General features: G+C 39.6%; 1 protein-coding gene across 5 annotated transcripts in view; it reads right to left on the bottom strand.

Moving 5' to 3' along the window:
- sema3b (sema domain, immunoglobulin domain (Ig), short basic domain, secreted, (semaphorin) 3B) overlaps positions 1–17,345 on the bottom strand; it is an 80,882-nt gene that overhangs the window by 3,869 nt on the left and 59,668 nt on the right. For 4 of the 5 annotated variants that reach the window (XM_030732870.1, XM_030732871.1, XM_030732872.1 and 1 more), the window contains 15 exons: positions 15,977–16,134; positions 14,618–14,680; positions 8,095–8,214; positions 7,862–7,955; positions 7,593–7,712; positions 7,324–7,466; positions 6,838–6,952; positions 4,417–4,486; positions 4,030–4,177; positions 2,599–2,818; positions 2,409–2,500; positions 1,822–1,863; positions 1,377–1,534; positions 1,206–1,261; positions 10–149 (listed from right to left, as the gene is read on the bottom strand). In XM_030732870.1, the coding sequence (XP_030588730.1) occupies positions 10–149; positions 1,206–1,261; positions 1,377–1,534; positions 1,822–1,863; positions 2,409–2,500; positions 2,599–2,818; positions 4,030–4,177; positions 4,417–4,486; positions 6,838–6,952; positions 7,324–7,466; positions 7,593–7,712; positions 7,862–7,955; positions 8,095–8,214; positions 14,618–14,680; positions 15,977–16,134 (1,739 nt within the window). The remainder of the gene's footprint in view (positions 1–9; positions 150–1,205; positions 1,262–1,376; positions 1,535–1,821; positions 1,864–2,408; positions 2,501–2,598; positions 2,819–4,029; positions 4,178–4,416; positions 4,487–6,837; positions 6,953–7,323; positions 7,467–7,592; positions 7,713–7,861; positions 7,956–8,094; positions 8,215–14,617; positions 14,681–15,976; positions 16,135–17,345) is intronic. The other variant, XM_030732873.1, reaches the window with a different exon arrangement.

The raw sequence follows: 17,345 nt of genomic DNA on the forward strand, positions 1-17,345 counted from the left end.
CCCTCTTACCTCCTCTCGTCGATTCTGCGGATTTTTCTGGAAGGTCCAGTTGACTCTGGCCTGAAGGGATTTGGGGATGCACTCTAAGAAAGTGCTACTTCCCTCTACTCCATACAGCTTCTTCTCTGCAATACGGTGCTTATGATGATCTGCAGGGGGCAGCAGAGACAAAGAAAAAATGAGTCGATTGTAGCTCAGGACACATGCTCACTAATGGCAAAACGGGACCAGGCTAGAATAAGAGAGCAGAAACAGGCAGGATATGATGGGACAATGCTAAAATGTCACAGGGGGTGTAAATGATCATATGAGGCAAGAGATGGAAGAATAGGACTGGACAAAAGAAAGGTGTGGTAGAATCATGCTGGGGCTAATTTTAAAACATTTTCCCTAATTTATAAATTTATAAAATTTGATGTTATTCAGTCTTCTGAGCAAATTCTTCAATGCATTCATAACAATATACTGCTGTACAAATATCTGCCGGTACTTAAAGGGGATGGCTGGATGAACTGGCAAGACTTGGTCATATAGGTTTCTAAAATGAAGGATCTCAATAAATCTGCCCTAAATGTTAACCTCAGCCATAAATTGCACAAAGTACTCAAAAACTTAGAAGTCAGCCTACAGTACATCAAGACCAGCATTGGGGGAGAGGATTACACAGATTACTGGTGAAACAATGGTCTACAAACTGCCAAACAGACTCCTGATCAGCACTTCATTGCACTTTGGGGTAGTGCCAATCTCATCACAGACAATTACTCTGACCTTCATTAGTTTTACACAACACAGCTTGCATGCCACATGATGTAATCGCATTACTCAGGAGCTCCTTCAGTTTGAGCGATTAGCCTGATTCAGTTCTGTGGCAGAAAGACAGATAGCCACAGAATGCTGGTATTGTGGTCTGAGAGGACAGAGGTCACTAGGGGTGAAGGAGGGGGATATTTTAGATTATTTGGCATAAGGACAGTCAGATGTCAGATGCCAAGCTTCTCAGTGAGTCAGAGCAGGATCAGAGTGAGGCTTTGTTTTTTAATACTTGAATATAAATACACAGCAGTTAGTCTATAAAACCAATCACAGCTGCCAGAGCTTGCATGGCTAATTTTTAACAACCAAGAATAACAACAGTTCTCCTAGTATGTGTACAAGCCACAAAAATCATTGTTGTAGATATGGTAATGGTGAAGTAATTGTACCTCCTGAACAAAGAGTGTTGGGGTCTCCATTCCTCACATCCTGGCGACGAAAACGTCTGTAAAGAGTCAGGAATTCTTTATTATATGACTGTATTTGCAAATACAGTTTATCTTTTTTTTTTTCTTTCAAAGTAAAGGTCCTCTGTTATGTATCATTTTAGTGTTAAAGACCTCTTTGTGTTTGGCAGGTAGCGAGTACAGGAAGTTCCATCCCAGGCACAGTATGGGTCTCTGGCCAGGCAGCACTCAGCGCAGGCCTTCCCATATACGCTGCAGCGGTGAAGTGGAATCTGGGCGATGCCTGTGTCAGAGCCAACATACAGCTGTTGCTGTGAAAACATAGCGAGTAAAGAGAGACATTTAAAACCTGCTCGATTCAGAGTTAAAAGCAGCCCAAAAGCTCGTGTTCCAGAAATACCATCCATGTGTCAACTCTGGCAATTTATGGTGGCTCTGGTTGATAATAATGAATTCACATAAATGTACTGCTGAGCAGATAAACAGGCAAAGCAGTTTCTAAATGTAGATATGTGATCACTGTGACGAGGAAATGGTTAATCAACTAAAAATGATAACATGCTGCATTGTTTGAAACGGAGCTTAAAAACAAAGGTACCCTTTTTGAGGAGAGCTGCATGTTGATGATGGATGAGGCATCCTGGGGAGCAGAGGAGATTTAGCAAATTAATTAACATGCTACAGGTTTGACCCAAATTAACACAAGTTTTCCTTCTTTTTTCATTCAAACTATCCTTTGTTTCAATTTTCCTCTTCAGGCCATGTCCAGGGAATCCCTATATACTTTAAACTTCTTAATAATATTAGCAGTTGCTTATCCATTACATCAAATACCACAATGAGTACAATGCCCCATTTTAAAAAGGTGGACTGGCTGATTGGAAGATTGAAGAGTACTGTGTTACTGACTTAAGACAACTGTCTGCTTAAAATATCCTTAAAATCCACTTATCACCACATATATAGGCTAATAATAATTTTGCACAGGTCATTCTAGCAGAGAAAGTTCTTCTTCTTAATTCTGTGGCAAATAAAAGGCATGCAAGTGTGAATGATCCGTTAATTTTAGGACTTTCTGTAAAGATTTAATGGCTCTAAGAGTATCTCATAATGACAAAGTGTTAGGACACATTTATTGTAACGTATTCTGACTGCACTGTATCAATATTAGCATAGCATTCTTACTTTGAAAACCTCCAGCTCCTCCAGTAGAAGTTCCTCCATGTTGTTCCAGCTTTCTTTGGGGACGCTGATCACCTTTAGTACAGTCCCTTTATCTGAAATAACACAAACAGACACACACACATGACCCTTTAACTAATATAATCATTTTCACGTTTAAAGCTAGAGTTAGAAGTGAAAACTGCTCATTCACCTGTGCCAATAAACATGACATCATACTGTCCATCAGCAGCATTGACTCTGTCCACAGCGATCTGTGTAAAGCTGTAGTCCACATTGGTCCTGATGAAGATGGGCCGCCGGGTCATAGGGTAGACCGGGTTATACATTAGAGGGTGGTGGCGCGCAAACTGAATCACATCATCTGGGAAACCCTTTGTTGACTCAAAGCTGCCGAATGTCTTGCTGGGGCACTAAAGAAGGAAAATCAAATTAATATTTCAGGGTAAAAACATGATGAGACATACCAAAATAAACTTAGGTCAGCACACTTTGCTGAACTTCAGTGGGGACGCAAATAAAAGATTTTTTTACTTTTAGTTTTTACATTGTTTTTGGGAATTGAATGTGTGAACATGCATTCAAGTCAGTGCTCTCCTATTTACTATGTTTGGACTCGGTCATTGCATAATGACTGATATTTCATGAGTAAACTTTGTGGATGTAAACTGAAATTAAGTGCCGAACTTCTCAGCACTTTAGCTGACCTGAAGTACACAAAGCCACAGTTCAGCAGGCCACAGAGAGATGATTATGGTGTGATGGGTCTCAAGGACTTAAAAGAGATTTACCCCAGATCCGAGTCCAGCCACTCTCTTTAATTAAAATTCCAGTCCTGGATTTTCTGAATGCTGAATTGTAATTTAGTATCATGCAGCATCTATAAATTTTTATACAATTCCATGTTTTCTTTTTAATTAATTTGCAGCATATTGAGTCTTAGTTTGTTTTTTTGTGGTTCGTGCATTTTAAATCAGAATCAGCATTATGTGCGGGTTTGCATAAATGCAATTGTAAGCATGATTGCTTTCTTAAAATCTGATTTGTTCTGCTAATTTTTCAATCCAGCGAGGTAATGATGGCGTGATGGAGGGTTTTCTGTAGGCCAAATACAATTACTATTCTACAGTCATACAATAGGGATTGTTCTCCAGTGGCAGTAACAGCTGAAGCTCTGCATAACAAATCCTGCTGATGCTACACTTGTGTGCTAAGCTGAATGTAAGGCCCATAATAAGCACATATTGATTGGGGGGGTGGGGGGGGGGGGGGGGGGGGGGGGATCATGAAGGGGTTTTGGAAGAAAACAATTTTTAACAGTGAATAATGATTCCAGTAAGTGTATTCAGTAACATTTATGTATGTTTTTTTTTTTCATCATTTGTTTTTACCTGTGCCAGTTATAGTAGATGAGTTAATAAGATGATTATATGTTTTGTGGACAGGTCTTAAAATCAGATTTCTTACATTGTATCTAGTAACTAAACTTCTCAAATAAATGTTGTGTACTCCAAGTGTAAAACATAGCAGGTAAAAGTTTCCCACATTTACTGATTAGCCACAATTTCACTGTTGACAACTCAGACACTGTTCTGCTGATGGGCATTTAGGATTATTGACATACCATTCCGGGGCGGGGATAGGGCACTTTTCCCTGGAAGGGGACCCACTGGTAGTTGGGCCCCTCTTTGTGAGCAAAGGGCCCCAGGAAGGCCCTCCGGATGTCATTCATGGAGTAAAGACACACAGCTGAGCCTTTAAACACACTGCTGCTGGTGGACAGGGGGAATTTGATTAGATGCAAAAAAAAAAACACACATAATATACCCAATACATCCCTCTCTTCTCACTTGCAGACATGCAGACATGCACGCACACACACACACACACACACACACACACACACACACACACACACACACACACAGACACACACACACACACACACACACACACACACACACACACACACACACACACACACACACACACAATATGAATAGATTCTGACCTGGAAGTAGAAAAGACGGTGTAAACCAGGGGGTTCTTTCTGTCCCTTGTTTGTAGCAGGAATACATCGCCTGAGGATGGACACACACAGACACACACACACACACACACACACACACACACACACACTGGTCAGGTGGCAGTAGTCCAGAGGTCAAAGGTTGAGTGAAAGATAAACAAAACCCTACGGCCATGTCTAAGTACTTTAAAGAGACATGTTACTGATAACTGAGGGTCAGGACATGGAACTAAACCCTCTGCAGGTTCATGCAGTTTATAAAATTCTTTTAAACAAACCTGAGTCTCATTAAATTTAATTTCACTTGTCAGGTCGTGCTCTCCATAAACGAGCACATTTCTGAGTCTTGATCCACGAACTGTACTTCCACTGCTCCAACTTATAATTAATTGCTAAAAACATAACATGGTGCACATATTTAAATAGAACAAAGGCTTCAGATTAACGCATTTTTAAAATTATTAGAATTTAATTTATTTGTTTTTACATAGCTGGAAAAAATCAAGGTCAAAACGAGAGACTGAAAGTTCATGCAGGAATTTGATGGACAGATGTAGCCTAAGGGTAATTCAGACTTTAGACTAAACCACTTAGTTTTCCTTTCACTATGTCATGAGATAAGCACAAAGACGGATCATATTATAGCCCTCAGATATGACCAGAGAGCTCTATCAGAAAGATCTGGAGAGCTAAAACTCGTGCAGCTGCTCCACAAATCGCATGACTGCAGGTTTGGGAGACATTACATAATAACAATGATTCTTTTTTTTAATTATTATTATATTTTATTAGTGATACCTGCAATTAATTTCTCATTTATAAAATAGTAAATCCATAACTATAGATAATTGAATAATGTGGTCTCTACCTTTTTATTATACCTGCTGACTCATTTTTAAAGGTAAACCCCTATAAAAAGTTCTTAAATGCTTTATTATTTATATTTCAAAGCAATATTCCTGATTAAAAAAAAATAAAAAACTTCTGGATGACAACTTGAGACCATGTTTAAACGTCACAGTGGCTTGGTGTCAGAGTCCCACTAAGATTTCCTGATCCCCACGACAGACTCACTGTTAGTCTACACTCTGATGGCGTAACATCCAAAACTAGATCCTGCACTGTAGGGAAAAACACCATCAAAGTTTATTATGAACAGGCCGTATAATAAATCAGTTTTAAAACAAAAACAAAATGGGGCTTGTCAAAATGCCAAACATAAGATTTCTAAATGTCCACAAAAAAAAAAAAAAAAATGGGTGACATCCTTGCAGCTACATCTATCTTTTTTTTTGCAGATAAGTTTTTACTGTTTCTTTAAAAGGCCAAAAATGTGCCTAATATTGCACTTGCATGTTGCTGTATGCCTTCCCGTGGACGCGGGTCATGACTGAACACTGTTCAGAGGACGGGTTCAACAAAGGGCCAGTTTTTGCAGAGGAACAAACATGATTTATTTTTTTGTCCTTTAAGTAGAATCACACTATATTTCACCAGACATTTATTTTATTACAACGGCAAAATGTGGTTAGAAATTGGCATCTAGGCTCCCAGCTCATAAATATCCACATGGAGCCAAAAAGGATCGGTCTGCGGTTGAACCAGCAGGCAGCCATGCAGGGCAACAGTGGCACCGCCACGTGAGAGGACGATATGGGAAGTTTTGGAGGTGTACAGGACAGTCAGTTTGTTACAGTTGCCTGAACAAGATCACAGGGTTCAGTCCATCCTTCATAAATTTGATCTCGCTTCTGGATCCCATCTCATGAAAACACATTCTAGTTTTTTGTGATATGAAGAGTCACCAGAGACGAGCCTGTAAATTTCTTTGAACCCAAAGTAAAAACACCGGCTTCCAATGAGGCCAGAACCTATTACCGATTAATCTCTCACTCATGCTTTCTCCAAGTCTGCAGGAATGTGGGGCTGAATGGTAATCTATAATTGAGGTCAGAAATCCTTTTTAATATGCTTTCCAGGATCTTTTCTCCATTTGCATCCCCAGAATGTCCTTCTGGGTAAAAATCCAAAAGCCGGATTGGAAAATCGGTCCATTTTATTTATTTTTTGCTTTTAAGACTCCCAAATTCAAATGCATACGATCTTAGACTGGCAGTGCTGGAAGTGGTGACAGTAAATAAAAACATTAGAACAAAGCAATGTTTTTTGTGATACCGACAAGAAACTTTATGAGGAGAAAGACATCCGGTGAATTGAGGGTGAGGTCAAAATAAACTTCATCCAAGGTTAAAAGCACACATGATGGCTTTAAATTGAATTTATTGCACTTCTGCGCTTTCATTTATGTTATACTGTACTTACCCAGCATACTTTTCATCATAAATTAGTTCATACAGTACAGTATTTGTACCACTGACAGCTGGAACAGTTTACTGTACTTACGCAGCTCATCAAAGTACGTGTCACTGCCATCAGCTCCCGGTACCGAGCAGATCAGACGGGTCTTGAGAAACGTTGTCCACTTGTTCACCAGACTTCGCTGACCGCCCATATCATTCTGATTGAAGACAAAACAGTCATTTATGAGGATGTTAGATTTCCATCTGTCAGCGTGTGAAGGAAGGCGGTAAGAATAGTGTCCACTGGTCGTTTCATTACCGTATATGATTCTGTGGGCATGTGTGTTTTATACACATAAGTTGAGATCAGGAGTGTCTGAAATTGCCACTGTTTATAACTTTTATGTTATTTTTTTTGGTCCCTCCATTAAAATGAAACTATCATAAAAATTCGAGACTGTTCTTTTCTTTGGAAGTGAGCAAATTTATAAAATTCAGTGGAGGATCAAATAATTATTTTCCCCACTCCACAGAGCGGAGCTGTCAAATAGTCTGGCTGAGTGAATGTGATACACAGTGGTCATCTTACTCTGCACAGCTGTCCGATTCTGGAGTAGGTGGACTTTCCCAGCCCTTGAGCCTCAACAGCCGTCTCCCGGAAGAAGAAAAAGACCTTGTCGTCATCTGGGTTCTCACTTTCAGGGACCCAAAAGGAACCAACAAACTTTGGTTCTGGCAGACAGAATCAAAGAACACTATCGGTCAAAATAGCCTTTTCTCTCAATGTGCTGCAGTTCTTCATGTAAGTCATCTCAATGGAGCGCATGCCTAATCTGACACATAAGGGCAAAAATGCACCGTTAAGCCATCTTGAATCATGCTGCTCAGTGCGGATAGAGGGGCGTTTCCCCAGGCTTCTGAAGATGGTGAAGTCCCTTCCCATTAAGTCTGTGGCCACACCTGCATACAGCTCATCACCTAGGAGACAGAATTAGGCAATCACACACTGTTTGGACAATGCATTTGCACTATGTTACACTTTTGCAGCTGTATGGGCACAATTTAAAGACACAGAACTGATGATTCTCGCGCAATCGTCACATATTAATGTGAATGGGTTCAGTTACCGACAAGCACGGAGGCAGCGTTATGTCGAGGATCATACGGACTCTTTCCTTTCCCGTCCTCCACCTTAGAGGGGTCAATCCTGAACACGTGGTCCTGATGGAGACAGAGGACAAGAAGAAATAGATTTTAAGGTCATATTTGTGGGTTTTGTTTTGCCATAATCCTTCAGTAATTTGGGGGTTGAGTTTCAGTTTTGAGATTTGCTGTTGGTGGTGTTCTGTATAGTCCTCACCTCCATCCTGTGTCCCACCTCTACAAAGGCACAGGTGGGGTGGAAAGCTCCTGTTCCACAGGCATATAAGTGGGTGCGGTTATAGTGGTGTACAATCTTCACGTAGTTCACACAGTCAGACTGAAAGACACACACATCGTACCTGTTATTAGCAACTTAAAGATGTTTGGAGTCACTTTTCTTTTCTCTCTTCATGAATCATATAAATCCTGACTCAGAAATATATATAAAGCCTGACATACTGGTAGTATTTACCTGTAAATACAGAAAATACCTACATTGTGGTAAACTTGAGCTTTCTGTCTGTTTGGTTTAGCCCACAGATGCACCTCACACAGCCTCACACAGCCTCACACAGCCTCACACACTGTTTTTCCTACAATGTCAGTTATGAAAAACCTCTCTGTGAAGTTTTTTCTGGTTACTTGATTTTCATTTAGAGAGGGGAATGTAGATAAGCTAAATGAAAAAATAAGATAAACTGATGTTTAACTATCCATTTTATTTTTGTAAGACATCTTTTCAAACCATTTTTTTGTTGCTGTTGTTTTTAATTCTTTGTCCTCTTTTTTTCAGCAACCCAGCTTCTTTCTTTTGCCTCCTTGCCTTGTCAAGGGAGCATGTTATTGATTCATAGACACATCTGTTCATCTCAGAGTCGGGTTACACTGAGATGGATCTCAGGAGTGCTAGAAAAAAAAAAAGATTTACTGTACACTAAGATAATGGATGGTACATTTTTCCTCCTGTCTTCCAAATGCCAAGCTTTGAGAAGACTGGCCCATAAAATGACATTACTATCTGTGGACTGGTGTGGACAATATAATTATTGCCATGGGATTGATTGTCTATATTGTGATTACAAAACTGGTCAAAACACGATATCATCAGCACAATCTTTCTAACACAGTCACATACTAAAGCACGTATAAGCATTTATCCATCCCTTTGGCTCTTGTCTTCTTCTGCCCAGACAGGCCAGTGTAACATCCGCCTGCCGATCATGAACCCTGGGGTTTTGTATTTTGTATTCTTGTGTTGTATTTTGAGTTTTGTATCCTTTTACTTTTCCTGGCTGGTGTATCGTGTTTACATTCTCGGGTCGTCTTAGTTTTTGTATAGCTTTTGGATTTTGCTCATGTTAGATTTGATATTTCAGTCACTGAGTTTTGGGTTTAGCTTACCTCCCTGTGTACCTTGTTTCCTGTTAATTTTGTAATTTAAAGTCTGTCGTCTCTGTTTCTTTACTTCCTGTTTTACTTTGTTAGTCGTTAGTCTCTTGTGCTTGGCGTATGAATCCTGCTGTCAACTGCAGACGCTGATAACACAAACAGCTGTGTGTCTGGATCGTTTGGACAGTTAGAAGTCAAATTAATTGTCTTTGTTTTAACTGCAATAATAACATGAGTCACATTTTTTTGGAGTAAAGGTGGTTTGAGGATGCAGTATACTCAGTTTCTGTGTAAATGTAACAACTCCATCTTTAATCCCCTGGCAGGTTTTAAAGGCTGAATGGCAGGCCTTTGTTCTGAACCACTGAAGGTTATGTGTGTGTGTGTGTGTGTGTGCGTGTGTGTGTGTGTGTGTGTGTGTGTGTGTGTGTGTGTGTGTGTGTGTGTGTGTGTGTGTGTGTGTGTGTGTGTGTCAGGGGGCAGAGAAAGGTGAGGCAGTCAGCAGAGCAGCAGGTTGACAAAGTAAAGTCTTTGATGTGACAAAGGGGAGCGATCAGGAGGGTACAGAAAAGATGCATGAGAGGCCCTGAAAAGATCCCAAAAGAATGAGGTGACTGATGCTAGCAATCACTTTTCCTCATTGTCTGATTTGCATGTATATATGTGTGGGGGGGTTGGAAGGGTTGGGTGTGTTTGTGTGTCTGTGAGGGTTAAAGGGTTCGCTGGACAACCTTTGACCTGCCAGTGACTCATTAGCTGAAACAGTGAGGAAAAAGCAGGCTGTGACCTCACAGCAGCTTGAGCTCTAAGTCTGGCCTTCACGTTCTACAATGCTGCATTGTTCTGCTGTGTCGATGTCTTTTTCTCCTTTCCCTCTTTGTTCCTTCTAAAGATGATTAACCTGCTCTACAGTATTTCTTTGGTATTTTATCTGTGCTGCTCTTTTGGCATCTGTTGTCATTCAAACATTGCTTATTAAAGCAGTTTAGGTGAAGTATAATGTGTGTGGAAATGAAAAGAAGAGTTTAGTCAGTGTTGCTGTGATCGTTGTGAATCCTTAAAGCTGAAATGTTGAGGTTTGTTTCACAGCATATTTTTACACTTGTAAGGTGCATATTATTAAATCTCTCAACATGTCCTGGAATTAAGCGAACATATTTTCTCATTTGTTCCTGACGTCTGAAACAGTTGATGTAAGCGTTACTTAAATGACATATGGGACTGTTTCCTCTATGAAATACAGACAAAGTCCATGATAAGAGACAGAGACTTTCAACTGGGACTGGAGTCTTGACTGAGACCATTTTTTAGGTTTTGCTTTCACTAAAGTACAAGTGACTGTAGCTCAGGAGGTAGAGCAGGTCACCTACTAATCAGAAAGTTGGTGGTTTGATCCCAGTCTGCATGCCAAAGTATCCTTGGGCAAGATACTGAACCCCAAGTTTCTGTCCGATGCATTCATGGGAGTGTGAATGTTAGATAGAAAGCACATGGATGTAGAAAAAAAGTGCCTGAATTCTATATAAGAACCAGTCCATTTACTTGCTGTTTGGTTAGGCCGAAGCACTGAATCTATTTAGCTCAGTAGTTCAATTTGCTGTTACCAGGGTGCAGAGATGTACCCCATCTGACACATGACGTAGTTTTTGGAGGTCACTTAACTTTAAAAAAAAATAACTGAGCTGTTATAAAAGCTGGTGGAAGCTAGAACTTTGGTTCAAAAGAGAACAGAGCAAAGACTCCAAGAGATCCAGGAAATTTTAATAAAGTTAATGGCAGATAGGATTTGACTAGAATGGAATGGTGGTGCACAGTAGATATCCATTAGATACACAACATGTCACAGTATAATAACACAGGAATGCCTTTGATCATCTCTGTTAAACAGGACAATGAAGTAGGAGGGATACTGATCTGACACATTTCTCCAATTTTTCTCAAAGTAATGCACATGAGGGGGGGTGTCTTTTTTCCATTTGTTTCCAATTCTTTTCAGTATTGTTTGTGCATGAACTCCTGCACAATGATCATCTGCACAATACTGGAAAAGAAAATGTTTTTTGGTGGTTTCAGACATATTTGGCGGTCACTGAGCTTCTTTTCTCAGTCGTTAAGGATTAACACAATTCAGCCTGCGGACTCCAAAAACACTAACAGGAGTGTGTAGAAGAATTTGGATATTTGGCTAGATGGCATGAAATTTATACATTCATTCATGTTTCTGTGGTGTGGACAGTCCAATTTTCAGCATTCACAGTTGCTCAGCCTTAACCCCAATCTCCTTCCCAAAATTACTTTTCCCAATCAGCTATTGGACTTTACTGGTGATATCCCAGAACTCAGTGTGTACTATACAGCTTCTCAGATACCATAAAAAAATATAATTTGCGATTAATACATCTTCTGCAGAAGAGTTTTTTTTTAACATCAGAAATTGCTTTGAATAATAAACTTATGAAATAAAGAAAACAATTAATAATTGCTGCCCAGTGATTTATTAATGGGTCTTGGAGGACATTGAAATTTACAAAGTGGGTACTGAAATGACAGCATAAACACACAATCTATCACTTCTGCGGTTTTGAATATGACTCTGGTCTTACAGTGACGCCTCAGAGTGCTGAGTCAGACTGAGCGTCTGGTTAAACTGTCAACTGTTTACTGCCCTGCTCTAATTCTGTTTGTCTGCATGTGTCTGTGTTTGTTTTAGTGCGCTGGCACATGTAAGGTGGTTTTACTGCTGGAAGGGCTGGAGGGTTGTAAATAACAATATTAGATGAAGAAAGAGCAGGAAGAAAGGACCAAACATGGAAAATAAGAGGAGGGAAGTGGGAGAGAGAGCTTTCGGCTGCTTCCTATAGAAAAACACGTTTCTCTGTAATTAGGGTCAAAGTTTGTTTTCACCCAGAAACGTAAAATCAAATAAAGTAAGAAGAGTGGTTGTGCTTAATAAAGAATAAAATAAAATTTGAAAGGACAGAAGTGCAGGAATAAATGAGCGATTGAGCAAAAACTACTTTAATGCAACATTTGTCTTTTTCTTATCGCTTTCTTCCTCAGTCTCCCATTCTCTTCCTCCTCTGGAGCAGTTTCGCTAATTCTCTTCATCACTCACAGTCTCCACGGTTACTCGCACTTTCAAACAGGACATATACACACAGAAAACTGAACACACACACACATATACACAGACACATGCACACTCAGTCTCCTGGTCAGGTGAAATTAGAGCCTGGATTTCTGTATGAATGGAGCCCGTTGTCTGTCTGCTACAGCTGTATAATCACACTGATGATGGGTTTGTTTTACACACAGAGAGACACATTCACAGACATAACACACACACACATTGGAAACTTACACATGCATGGATAAATGTACACACAGTCAAACACACAAGTATAAATACAGTATAAATAGACACATTTATGGTTTATCTGCACAAGTTTTACACAACCATGAAGTACCTACACACACACACAGATCTCTACAGTTATCTAATTGTATGCAATATAATCCTGGGTGGTCTATAGGTTCTTGGTGGCCTCTACATGTTGGTTGGTCAGTGAAGCCAAGCCGGCCCTGCCCAGACTACATCCACAAACAGAAGATTGTACAAAAAATCTTTTTTTGGCAGCTAAAGAATAGATCAAGGGAACCATGAGGGTGTGATATCTTTGGACAAACTCTCCTGTGAGCACTGCAGCAGGTCATGAGTTCAGTCATGGAGAATCTGTGTGTGTAATCTTCTCAGAACTGAATAAGAATCAGATCAAACAGTGCAAACGCCAAACACTTTAACCCTCAGTGTTTCGTTTCATTTCCTGCGAATCTGCATCTCATTGTTATTGCTGCATGACATGGTCAGGGTGCTCTTTATTAACCTCATTCAGGCCTTCCATCCTAATACAGTTAATAAACATATAACTGATTCTAATGTAACCTAATACAGGTCAATAATCAGATTTCTCTGGAAGCACTATCACTGTACTTACTGTGTTATGTGTATTAGTGAGACAGGATGCTCCGATGGTCAACTAGACTGACTTAATGGAGATGCTTCATGTTCATTTTAGTGTATCAAACAGGCTATCCAGGAATGCACTGCTTATCACAGCAAAGATATGCTACTGTCATTTCTGATGCACATATTCTTCTGTAAAATACTGTTCAAACTCACTGATATTCATTCACACTGAATAAATCAAACATCTCCAGCAGGAAATTTGTGCTATCTGAGTTTCTCTGTTCCCTTTTTTCATCTATGTGTCACTTTAAAAAATAAACTTTTTGCATTATGCCCGAAGTTATCTGGTTGCATAATATATGTAGATATTTAGATATCATTCTAATAGGGCACAAAGAAACACATTTTGAGGAAGTGATCTCACCACATGGCAGGTCCAAAAGTAGGAGTGCTGCACCTATTATTACATGTTATCTGTTTAAATGTGGTGTTTCTGTCTTGTGATGACTCCCATGACTCCAGTGGATTAAAAGGTAGCATTGTGTTAGGCTGGGTAGGAGTAGACACTTACATCCTGCTCTTGGAACCCAGTAGCACCTCTTATTTAACAGTACAGTATGTACAATGGGTTACGGTTAAAGTGGATGTTATGATGCATTATGCGTGTAAAGAGTCAGTTTAGCCAACAGGTTGTGGGTAAATATTCTCTTTGGCTAATAATAAGGGTGTTATTATTGTGTATTATTGAATATTTTATCAAACTAAGCTGACCAACAGGAAACTGATCAAATACCATACCAGAACTGTATGCTCTGTATACTTTTATAAAGTAGAGATCACAGATACAGAAAACAGAGATGTAGCTTTCAGCGAGAGATAAATTAAGCCAATATGGAAGTGCCTAAAAACTTGCGTTCTATCTGAAGGCCACCAGATGTTGACAGCTGTGGTTAAAAATCAGACCTCCAGTCCTATAGAAATCTATTTGAAAACAGCTCTCAGTCTTGACCTCTATAAACACTTTCCTGCTGCGTTTATGGGCTCAGTCACTTGTTTTGGGTCATAGTGAATAAAAAATTAAGTCTGTTTTGCAAATCTTGATCATACTATGCTTCACAATGGAGAATTATCTGCGGTATTAAATCACTGGCTAACAAGCTGTCAATCGCAAGTCATTAGCAAATGAGCGTGCGGTTTCACAGTCACATCCTTTCTTGCAACCAAGACGGCGCCGGCAGAAACGCTCATTCTGAGGCTTCAAAGCAGGACAATAGCAATCACTGGGTGATGTCACGTTGGCTAAGTCCATTTTTTTTATACCGTCTATGATAGAAATAAAACATAATATAATACAGGTAAGGTAATGTGTGGTGTGATCACTTACAGTGATGTCCTTGCCAGCCCAGTTACACTCCTCTCTCCAGTCAACAGGGGCAGGCCAATAGATCTGAAACAGGCAGACAAAGATCAGCTCATCTTGTCCCTTTAGTCTGGATTATTTATTTGGATAAATTAGGTTATTTAAAGAATTCTTGATGTAAATTTCCTCATAATATCAAGATTTTAAAACCATCAAATGAACTAGTATAAAAATGCTCCTGAACTAGAATCTCTGTTTCATATTAAACAGCAGTTTTTACTGCCCCTCACGCCAGACTCGACAAACTTTTGTTCACCTTACACTTCCTTTCTCTCACTTCCTTCTACTTCCGTCCTTTTCTATCTGCTTCTCTCCAACCTTTTTATCCTGCGCCCACTCAGCCACATTAAAAAAACAAAACAAAACACACACACACACACATACACAGCTATAACTACAGTGAATCTGCGCACTCAGGTCATAAATCAAACTCATATACCTAAAACCAACAGAGGTTTCATATCTATCATAGCAAAACTCGTCATTTACTCCAAACAGCTGTGAACAGATGTTTCTTGCAGGCTACTTTGTTTGTGTAACTACAGTGTCTATACATTTCAGTTCTTTTGCCAGCGTGTATAGTGTGTATACTGTGCACTCCAACATGTATAGTCAAGCCTTTTTGAAACTTTGATTACACTCTAAAGGCAAAGCCCTCAATAAAAGTATGCCTTTTTGATATGAATCATAACCTCTTTTGCATAAATGTTTTTTCTTATCGCTGTCCAGCTCTTTGATTTTCTACCTTCCTCTATTGATACAACACTTCTTTTTCCCCCCTCAGGTTAGACTCATCTGCAAGGTGCTTATTTTCAAAGGGACGTGTTTGTAAAATGTTTCCACACTTCTGAATATTTCCTTCAGCAGCACATGAACACAAACCACCGGTGACACTGATGACTGACTTTGTGAGTCACAATAAACGACTCTTAGAAAATAAGCAATTTGGCAGTGGTTGTAAAAATGAACCACTTTCGTGAGCTGCCAGTGTAATCACTTAAGCTAGTTAACAAAAAGTCACAAAATATTTCCATGATTAAAATATTTAGGCTTGTTCAGTTTTATTTCGTCTGGTAATAGACTCTGCAATAAAGTCTGTTATCAGGGAAAATACTACGTATATAACAGTTCTTTATTTTGCTTAAAAGAAACTCTGAGCACATGTGAGTCTACAGTGAAATATATTCATAACCATTAAAACACAGTGTGGAAAGAGTTGAAATCTCAGCAGCAGCAGCAACTCAGCATTGATCAACAAACCTCTCACACTCCTACATATTTTACACCTATACGAGTTTGGTTTTGGGGGTGTTTCTGGCCAACCTTGTGCTCTTGCTTGGCGATGTTGTCCAGTGAGAGAGACAGCAGGAAGTTCTTGGCTCCCACAAATAGTCGACCCCTCTCTTCATCCAACAGCAGGGCGCTGAAGCAGCAGGAACGCTCCAGCTCAAATCGCCGCACCCCGTGGAACTGCTGCAACTCTGAAAGTGTATATTCATGAGGTGGGCCTCAGTCAAACACTGGTATGATTTGATCATTTCACAATATCCACATAACTTAAAGATGAAGTGGGAGAACACGCCTGTGCATTTGTGTTTGTGTGCGTGCCCATGTGCTTTCCTGCAACTACGCAGAAATGTGCTTATGTGTGGAGATATGGAAATAGCTCAGGTAATTTTGCAGGACCTTTAGTTTCGGAGCGTGCCAGACTTTGCTTGCCACAAGTAATGCTGCTGATAAAGAACCACGCCATCTTAGCTCGCTTCTAGTCTGTTTCTGAACTGTGTCCTGAGGGCAGTGACTTGTGAACAAGCAGGATGAAATCCTCTGACAGTAATGACACTATATTAGTTTCAGTGGAAAAACTGAATGTCTTTGCTGTTTCCAAACTGGCGAGAACAAATTCTAGAGGAGCAGAGCCCAGGAAAATTTCACTTGTATTTGTAAATTTAAACTATAATAGTTACCTCGGGCTTGATGGAAAAAAAATTAAACAAATGTGTTCTTGGCCTGAGGAACCTAAGAAATAAGGGGACTGTATCTTCCCCTACTTGACCAGCTTAAACTGGGAGCATAAGAAAACAAGACCAAAGCCCTCTTTGCTTAGACATTAAAATGGCTTTTATTAGTCTGCCATTGTTCTAATGTGAATTTATAACTTTAATTAAGCCTCTGACGCCACCCAATAGCCGCCAGCATGACATCAGGGACTTTTATTCAGTCCCACCATGCTGTGGTGGCAATAACCCTGGGCCTGAAGACAACATGTATTAAAAACATGCTTATGATATCTGTTGTCTGGTACATGTAGTTACTTTAAGGTCCTGGTGTATTAGTGTTAAATCTGTTACTACCACCTTTCTGTACAAAACATTTTGCGACAGTCCAAAACTCCAATAAGTACTTGAGTTAACTAGTATTTATTGGAGTACTAGTGTACCGCTCACTTTAAATGCTTAATAAATCTTACTACACAACAAAAAGCAACTGTCAAAAATGCTAAAACTGCTAGAATGATTATGCTTCAGCAGGCTTTGAATGCTACAGTGCACATTATTATACTCAGATATATTATGCATGCAACATATAATTGTGAAACAATAAAGCACTGTTGTGTGTAATGCTTAATATATTATGTTTCATTATATATCATTTTAGCTGAAACAGTAGCAAGCAGTAGCTCTAATATTAG

The sequence above is a fragment of the Archocentrus centrarchus genome, chromosome 7 (genome assembly GCF_007364275.1).
Source record: "Archocentrus centrarchus isolate MPI-CPG fArcCen1 chromosome 7, fArcCen1, whole genome shotgun sequence".
Taxonomy (NCBI): domain Eukaryota; kingdom Metazoa; phylum Chordata; class Actinopteri; order Cichliformes; family Cichlidae; genus Archocentrus; species Archocentrus centrarchus.